The 9,520-nt window shown below is 41.3% G+C and overlaps 2 protein-coding genes across 6 annotated transcripts in view; both read right to left on the reverse strand.

Annotated features, from left to right (window-relative positions):
* LOC308084351 (CREB-regulated transcription coactivator 2) overlaps positions 1–814 on the reverse strand; it is a 37,913-nt gene extending 37,099 nt beyond the window's left edge. For 4 of the 5 annotated variants that reach the window (XM_080426964.1, XM_080426963.1, XM_080426962.1 and 1 more), the window contains exon 1: positions 612–814. In XM_080426964.1, coding sequence (XP_080283090.1) covers positions 612–785 — 174 coding nt within the window. In that variant the 5' untranslated portion in view covers positions 786–814. The remainder of the gene's footprint in view (positions 1–611) is intronic. The other variant, XM_080426965.1, reaches the window with a different exon arrangement.
* Positions 815–1,129: 315 nt separating this feature from the next.
* LOC308083303 (zinc transporter ZIP1-like) lies at positions 1,130–5,679 on the reverse strand. Its single transcript, XM_080425579.1, has 4 exons — positions 5,537–5,679; positions 4,101–4,376; positions 3,185–3,315; positions 1,130–2,475 (listed from the first exon to the last, which is right to left on the reverse strand). The coding sequence occupies exons 2-4, from the start codon at positions 4,288–4,290 to the stop codon at positions 1,762–1,764; spliced, it is 1,035 nt and encodes a 344-aa protein (XP_080281705.1). The 5' UTR covers positions 4,291–4,376; positions 5,537–5,679; the 3' UTR covers positions 1,130–1,761.
* Positions 5,680–9,520: the final 3,841 nt, after the last annotated feature.

The raw sequence follows: 9,520 nt of genomic DNA on the forward strand, positions 1-9,520 counted from the left end.
GATTTATATCTGAAAAAAGCGGACACGTCGTTTCAATACTACTCATTTCTATTTGAAAACGTCATTTTCTCGTCATTTTCGTCCAAGCAACACCGTGTCGCTTGGGCGAAAATGACGTTGTTTTTTTTTGACGTGACGAAGTGTAAGTATAAGCCTTAATGCTAGATAACTGCTCTGCCCTGCTCGACAGACATGTTGGAAATGGACAACAATCAAGAACATGGTCGCTACTACTAGCACTGGCTACCCAACAACAGGGAGACACACTTTGTCGGCGTCAACTCGAGATGTGACATAAAGTGAAGTCTAAACCAATGGTTCTCAAAAGTGAATTTAAGGGACTCTGGGTTCCTTCAGAGGGTTCTAAAAGGACCCTTACAAGTCTGTAACTCTGACAGTATACAAATGGAATCAAATGGACCCGGGTCCATTTGAATACTGCCAAGAGTTAAGGGGAGACCTTGAAACGTATAAGTTTGAGAACCATTGGGACCAAGGGGAAGCTATCGGTGTTGGCGTTGTCTGAGCTGGACGAACCCCGGGCAACAAGGCCCGTCTTTCCTCCTCCAGGCTAGATAGATCTGCTCTCTCTCTCTCGCTGAGAGACTCACCCTGGTCGAGGTGATGTCCATCATAACCTCTTGAAACGCCGCCGTCTCCTCGGCCTGCCGCTGCGTATGCAGCGCGATCTTCTCGCTGAACTTTCGCGGGTTGGAAGGCCCGGACCCGGAGCCCGAAGAAGTGGGTCCGGGTCCACAACCGCCGCCTGCACCCGTCGCAGACATCTTTAACCGAGCCGGACGGACGGGACAACTTCTTGACGTAGTGGAATGATTTGAGTCTCTGGTGTGGGAGGAGGCGGAGGAGGACGGCGACAGGGACAAGACAGTGACACGCGCGCCCTCTGCCGTATTTATTCAGGTACTTTGTGGTGGATTAGAAATCCATTGCAAGCTAGATGATTAAAACACATAAATGTGTATATGTGTCAATGTGTGTGTGTGTGTGTGTGTGTGTGTGTGTGTGTGTGTGTGTGTATGTATGTATATATATTCATATATATAAAATACACAGTGAAAATACTATACACTAAATATAATAACACAGTGAAAATACACACACACACACAAATATTTGTGTACACACACACATCCTTTAACAAAACATTTTATACAATCAAGAACTATCGGTAGAATATTATATACAATTTGTATAGACCTTTTTGGTGTTAACTGTTCATTATAAAAAATACAATATTTATCAGTGTCACACCATTTATCAGTGCCATTCCCTATACTCCTAACATCAATGCTTCAAGCCCAATTTCAATTTTAGTTCTAAACAACTGATTTATTCACTTTGTCAATACCGTCTTTTCAGAACATGAAAAATAAAGGGCTTCTCATAAACAAGCAAAAGAGATTCATTTAGAATTATTCCCCATACAATTATAAGACGGCACACTAAACTAAATCATATTGATATGCTTTCTGTTGAAATGACAGGACCTTAATATCGAGCAAAAAAACATTGCAAATTCTCAAGCCAGGAAAGCGTTGAAAGTTCGGAAATACTGTTAATGGCTGGATATTTTTACACTTATATGAATTACAGTACAGGACACCTAACCAATACAACTCACAATGACTGAGCCAGGTTTCAGTGTCTTTCAAAAATGACAGCTGCTGAGGGGATTCAACTTGTGGCTTTTCAGTTACAGGATGGTCTCTCATACCTTGCTGCTGAGCTGGTAGGGTTTGGCTACAGTTTTATAAACAGAACCCCTGTGACCACAGCGAAACCAAGCAGCAGCATGGCCACCTTCGGGAGACGGTTCTTAACTGAGCTCAGTTCATGCGGCAAGATTTCCATAAAGGTGATGTAGATGAAGGTGCCTGTTGCTAGCCCCTCTAATGCAGACCTGGCCAGCTGGTGCTGGGGAGAGGCCTTTGTCTCAGTGAGGGCAATGCCCACGCCAATACCCAGTGGTGACATGACGGCAAAGAGGAGCAAGCAGCCAATCACCACCATCCGCCTCAGTCTGCCCTGAACAAGCTTGAGGGCCAGGCTGAAAGAGATAATGCTTTTATGAATCATCAGTGCCAAACAGATCTCCAGAACCTTCTTACTGTCCTCCATGAGTCCCACCGCCAAGCCCTCAAACACTGAATGCAGCGACAAGGAAAAGACCAGGATGAAGGCCCTCAAAGCTGAGTGAGAGTTGAAGTCCAAATGGAAGTGGCCCCCTTCAGAACCTGAGCCTTTTGATCCGCCTAACTCTTCTGTCCCATGGCGATGGTGAGAATGACGCCGCCCATTCCGGTCATTTGACTGGACACTGGAGTCCACCAGTAGCGCACGTCTTTCCTCCGATATGAAAGATGATTGGTCTTTGAGGGCCAGGACTATCTGTTCCAGGATGAGGACCAGGAAGAAGCCCATGGCAATGATGAACTCTGGCAAAGGGAACTGGAGCTGACAAGAGAGGGGCAGAACATTTATTTTTTTTACATTATATTATTATTGTGTTGGGACCACATGGGTAATATCTAAAATAAGGCAACTGAAGTATTGCATCACCCTTTGTGCCCACCAAGACCTCTCAACCAAGGTGTTGTTTTAGTCCCACATGGATTTGGATTAAAATCATGTCTTGAGATACAGAAAAAAATAACATGCATAAAAACAAAACGATGAAACCACAAAACAGAGAAGAGTAGAGGAGAGTGACTATCTTTAAGTGAGTTAGAAAAATAGTGAGGGTGCAAAAATACTCAAAAGATAGCACTTCCCAAACTTGTCATTAGAGGACAAAATACTTACATTTCCACTTATTTTATTTGGCACACCACACACCGTTAACGCTTCATGTATTTCTAATGAAGGATCTTGGCTGAAACATGTCAGCGTAAAGTTTATTATTTGAGCATTTTTTATATGACTATATTTAATCTTCATTAAATCAAGAGAAAGTTACCTGAGCGCACACTTTTTTTTATCAGCAAGACAGATACATAACCCTGTGAGCTGTTCAGTAGAAATACTCCACTGTAAATTGCTTTATTGCTTTGCTCAAGGACTCCTTAATGGCATTTTTGAGAGACAGCGGTAGGAGAGCGGTTCTAGTACATTATGCCTGCCCACATTTCCCACCCAGAAACTGAATATATTTCAGAATTCTTACAGTGATCCCCATATTGCCAAATGCTTGGTTGATGCCCTCGAGGTAGTCAGGCAGCAGGTCCAGCAGGCAGGTGGCCAAGAACACTCCTCCCGCAAAGCAGCTCACCAAACCCAGCACCTTATGGCGGGTCTCTGCAAAGACAACACAGCAGCCTAGAACAACTTGCCATGCTGAGAAATGTCACTGATGTGCTGCATGGGTAGATAATTCACTTGGGTTGGCTTAGAGAGGTTCCCCTCTAGGCCAAAACAACAGTAAATATTTTGTGTCCTACTCTTGCATTTTCACTCTTCTGACTCAGATGTTAACAGCACATGTAGTTGAGTTAGATAGCTCTGTTCTTTTCCCTGATCTGCACAGGAAAACTTACCGTCAGAGGTTCTCTGCATCAAAACACACACCTGATGCAAAGATTGAACAACACACAGACAGACAGACTGACACTTTATTGATCCTGATAGAAATTCAACCAGCTCTCCATTTCTGACCACTTTAGTTTTGTGTGATTTCCAAACTTTTAAAACTTAGAAATAGGGCTGGGCAATATATCAAGGTGATATGAAACTATAGATGGATATAGATGGATTTTGGATATCGTAACATTGCGTTGTCTTTTCCTGAATTTAAGGATGCACCGCAGTAAAGATGTAATTTTCTGAATTCACCTGACTGTTCTAGCTGTTCTATTACTTGCCATTGGCCACTTAGTTATTATATAGGCATTACTGATAAGACTTTGTTCTCATTGTGTAAATACTTTGTTAAATCACCAATAGTTATACCCACAATATTGTCACAATATTGATATCGATAGGTGGTAAAAGAATATTGTGATATTTGATTTTTCCATATCGCCCATGGCCCTATAGTTTCCTGACCTGTTTAGGAACCCTGGATTTAACACTGCAGCTCTTACCTGGGTCCACGCTACATCTTCCCACACCCCGCACAAGGCACAGAGGTGCGAAACCAAATAGAAGTGTGGTGGACAAAAGCACCACCAGTGCTCCCAGCTTAATCTCCAAGCCTGGAACAAAAGCTGGACTGTTTTGCAATGCTGGTTGCCAACCAGGGGACAACACGGGAGAGGAATCTTTCATGGCCATTTTAAAGTCCTCTTAATGTTGAGTCAGCCAGCTACAGCATAAGTCCTCCGAGTTAGAGATTAGTTAGACATTCAGAGATGCTGAGCCTGTCACAGAAACACAAGTGGAGAGAGAAAGACAGAGGGAACAGAGATAACAGGGTTAAGTCCTTTCATATCAGCCAGTGGATATACCTGTGAAGAGCAAGTGAAACAGTGGACACTACAAATGGATAATGAGCATTATGTGTGGTTTTTAGGTGTGCTTTCTATCAAGCTGCTAGAGATACTTAACTGTACTTGGTTGGACATGTTGTGTCCACTTTCATCTTTATGGGAATGCATGGCACTCCTTGGTTCAAAGTTTATGGTGAGAACAGCGAAAATACGTAGAATTTGTCTTTCTATACAAAACATACATTAACCACTTCTTCAGCCCTATATATATTTCGGCCTTTTGAAAATAGCCAATCTACAAGCTCACAATGTGTCGAGATTGTGAGCTTGTAGATCTGCTATTTTCAAAAGATTTGAATACATTTTATACATTTGAAATGGGGTAGCCTATTCTGCATAATGAGAGCTTTCTACTTTTGGTACTTTACGTACATTTAGATACCAATACTTTTGTACTTTAACTCAAGTAGGCCTACATTTTGAATTCCGGACTTTTATTGTAAGAGAGTAGGCTATTTCTACATTGCAGTATTGATACTTTTACTTAAGTAAACAATTTGAGTACTTTTCCCACCACTGAGCAAATACAAATAAAAATCTGCAAAGTAAGTAGTAACTCAAGTTTTCAAATAATTGTAATGATGGAGTAAAAGTACAATATTTGGTTCTGAGATGTAGTGGGGTAGAAGTACAAATGAAAATTGCAAATACTCAAGTAAAGTAAAAAATACCTCAAAATTGTAAGTACAGTACAGTAATGTACTTACTTGGTTACTACACCACTGCTATTATTACTTCACCATTAAGTCCCCAGCAGGCCTACAATAGCCTAAAGTATTGTGTGAAATATATTTGCTTTGCTGGCATAGACTCGTGGTAGTTCATACAGTCTAAATAAAAATTTAATCGTTCGCGTTTTCGGAATAATCATATCGGTAAACGCTTTGGAAAAATCCACTGTAGCCAATATAAATATAGATCATTGTAACCTTCCAAAAATTACAACACTGCTGTAACCTAAAAGGTTGGAAACTTTGGTGAAACTTAAAAGAATGACAATCACAAGATTTTTCAAAGAAAGCCTCATTTACCTTAATGTTAGTCCGCCGACAAGCCAGACATACGGCGGTCTAAGCAGATACAACCGGCCAAACTAAACATTAAACCCTGTTGAACTTCCACAACTATGTACGTGATATTAAAAGACCTTCTTGGTGTTCTACCGGGAAGTGATGGTGAGTCAGTTACCATCAACAGCGTCAGCTGATCCAATGGGACATTCGTGTGTGCGGGAGTCGAAGGAGGGGCGAAATGATCTCGGTTGCATCTCGTTGTTAGAGCTACACCATTTGCCAGTTTGCGTGTCCGGTTTAGAGAGAATTGGCGGATACGGAAAGTGTCTGTGTGCGTTCATGTATTTTTGTCTGGATATTACAGGATACAGTTCTTGAGTAGGCGGGCTCTAGACAGGATGGCACTGGTTAAAAATGGAATGGAACTAGCTACACCTCCCGCGGACCCTACCCCCCTTCACTCCCTCCCAAAAAATCTTCCTCCCAGCGGCAGTGCCTCACCTTTTCCCCTTTGCTCCTTCAATGGAGAAAAGTAAGTGTCATTTTATGTAACAAGATCAGAATAAGAATTTGTAACAGTAGGCCTAGCTTTGTTAACCCTTACCCCACCAAGATTCATGTCTGGATGAACCCTTCAGTAGAATAGATCAACGGAAGCATGTGCGGACTTTCACTCAGGCTCAAGTTGTTTTTTACTTACTAAAGCCTGACTAGATAATAACTAGGCCTATATGAGCTCAGCTAATGTCTTCCACTATAATTTAGATGAGAAGGAGCAAGAAAATTGATAATCTGGAAGATCATTTTATTTTGTTCAAACACACAGTAGGCCTATGCAGTTGCAGAGGTTGGCACATATAATGTGATAATATAAAATCTACGTTTTTCCACATGCAGTACCCCCAAGAAATTGCTTCTAAAATAAATAATTTGTACTAACAACCTCTAATGTCTCACTGCGTGCTCCATTGGCCGAACAATTTTTATTGTATAGTAATAAGGCTATAATTAATGGTTTCATGATGGCAATCATATCATTATTATCTGATCTTTGCTGCAATATCAATGGGCAATATCACTTCCTCAGGAAATTGCAGTTGAGAAGTTCAGACAATGTATGCTTCATACCATACATACAGTGAAATTGTTTTATTAGTTAGAAAAATCCACAGCTAAGCTTGAGCTCTCTTCAATCTGTCCCCACTATATGCAATCTATAAAGAATGAATGCCATAAAAGTCATTCATATGCAGTAAAATACAGTAAAATTAAACTTCACAGCACCATAAGGACTTGCATACAGCAGAGTGAAACAATGTTCCAGGAGCATGTTCTGTCAAAGGTCTGTCTCTAACACTAGCTCCTCCCCGCAGGCCTTGAGAAATGACACATTAGCCGAATTCTGACAGAACTGCACAGCATATGTGCTTGGTTGAGTGAAGACAATTATGTCCTCAGCCTGAAGAGAAAACAAGGAGAGGACAGATTGCCATGACAGCCTCCATGAGGGGTCGTGATCATGACCTATTTTTTTATCCACAGTACACGTGTCCACAACAACCCAGCCTCTTGTCCTTGTTTATCCAGCTTGGAGGTTGAGTACATACTGCCATTTCATGTCTAACTCACCATGAATTACTGACTAAATTAGACTACAAATACTTATTCAATTGTATACATGCCAGCATTCTCACATACACAAACACATACACATACACATACATGGACAATAATGTCTCACTCACACTTGGAATTTAAACCATAGCATCTTAAATACAGTCGAGGACAACAGTAAAACACACTCACACACTCTGCCCGAAATGCCCCCTATACCCGCATATCTGTATAAATACTTCGAAAAAGTTAGTGACACCCAAAGTTACGAAACTAGAGGGAGTGTAAACAACAATCTGGTACCACCCACCCATAAAACAAACATGGGCAAATTCTCCTTCTACAGCACAGTCACCAAGGTATGGAATAGTCTAACCCCATCCCTCAAAAAATGCAGTTCGCTGGGCCCATTCAAAACAGCCCTAAAAACTAATCTTTCTGGAGGCCAAAAGAGGAGCTAGTACCAGTTTCCCTGTGTAGACAGACGACCCCCCCCTTCTCCCTTTTTTTGTATATATTTTTAATTTTTCATGCTTTTTTTTGTACATAGTGGTATTTTTTCTCTGTATTTTTATGTTGATTTTTGAACTGTTTGGTTGCTACTATATATGTCTATGAAATTAATTCAAGGACCCCAACGGAAACAAGTCCGCAAGGACTTTTTTGGTCGGACCTTTTAGACAAAAGTATTATAAATGTAACTGTGTTGTTTTACATTCTTTTGCCTAATAAAATGTTCAATCAATCAATCAAACACGTGCCAGCAATGCCCTGGCCTTGCACCACCATAAACTCCATAAGCAAAGCAGTGCCAGTGACACCCGGTGGACATAAAAGGTAAATGTCTTTCCACCATCTCACTAGGGGCCAGTGCAGGGGCCAATGATGATCCTGTCAGTGCATAATGCATTCCTCCTGTGTCTCTAAGGCTGTACCACACTTTTCCCACTTTCTGATTACTGATTAAACTAGGGCAATACCCACTGGGTACAATGCCCGTTAGGAACGCACACCTCTCCGGTTATGCATTATCTGTTGTCATAGTAGGCTACTTAGAAGCCTACGCCTTGGTACTTGGAGGGCAGTCTGACTTCATATCGATGACATTATGGATCTCCATCTATGGACATAAAAGGGACACTGACAGACAGATAGATTAGATACACAGATTTGTGACAGACAGATACAGAGATTTATGGATTTGGACAACCACTGATCCAACCATCTTCCCCCTTGGCACTGCACTCCCTCGGTTCCTCAGCAATAGACATGCCAAGTTTGAAGTCGATCGGATGTTCTTGAGATGTGGGGGAAACACAGACAGACACACAGACCGATATTACATGCAGAGAGATAAAAAGAAAATACCAAAAGGAATGGACTGCTCTTTCCCTTATTAAAATATAATAATATGGCCATGCTTGTTCTTGTTTATAATAGCCTATTATTTGTGCTTAAAGTGGTCTTATCCTCATACATAGTTTAAATACATATTTGGGCCTAGATTTCAGAAGAGCAGTATTAGTCAGGACTGCCTGCCATGCAGTTACCTACATGGAATAGTAAAGGGTTCAATGGATTGCTTCAGGATCAGGGAACATTCACTGTAGCCTATAATGCCATTCATAGTTGACAGTGGTAATACAGCAGGCCCTTTTATAAGCTGGCAATTCAACCAACAAACCTCTAGTCAGCTCAGCATACAAGAGAATGTGAAAAGTCTTTGGGGCTGTTTGGAGTTGGCATAGTCATTTTGATTAATTTACCACTCACCTGGTCTGAGAAAAGGGGGGTGGACAGTTCCTGGCAAGCAAATCTGTATTGCCGAATACTGTTTGCCCCCTTTAATTTCTGTTTGTTGTGTCCTTGGGGCTGTTTGGAGTTGGCATAGCCATTTTTATGTACCACTCATACAATAAATGCCATAAAAAGCAGTTTTCCGCCCGCCAGAAAGTGATTGCAGCTCCTACCTGGTCACTGGAAGGTATTTATTTTCTGCATCAAAATGGCTTGGTTTCATTCTTGAGGGTTGTGTATCAAATATTATAGCCCAATTGGACCAATATACCAGTGGAAAAGGCCATTTATGCCATAAAAAGTAGTTTTACTCCTGCCCAGAAAGTGATTGCAGCTCCTACCTGGTCACTGGAAGGTATTTATTTTCTGCATCAAAATGGCTTGGTTTCATTCTTGAGGGTTGTGTATCAAATATTATAGCCCAATTGGACCAATATACCAGTGGAAAAGGCCATTTATGCCATAAAAAGTAGTTTTACTCCTGCCCAGAAAGTGATTGCAGCTCCAACCTGGTCACTGGAAGGTATTTTCTGGATGGCTTAGGGTAGAATACAGAAGACAGGGTTAAGCAAATAAAAATGAGATTGGCTT

This window comes from Gymnoscopelus braueri (genome assembly GCF_963280865.1).
Source record: "Gymnoscopelus braueri genome assembly, chromosome: 4".
Lineage (NCBI taxonomy): Eukaryota > Metazoa > Chordata > Actinopteri > Myctophiformes > Myctophidae > Gymnoscopelus > Gymnoscopelus braueri.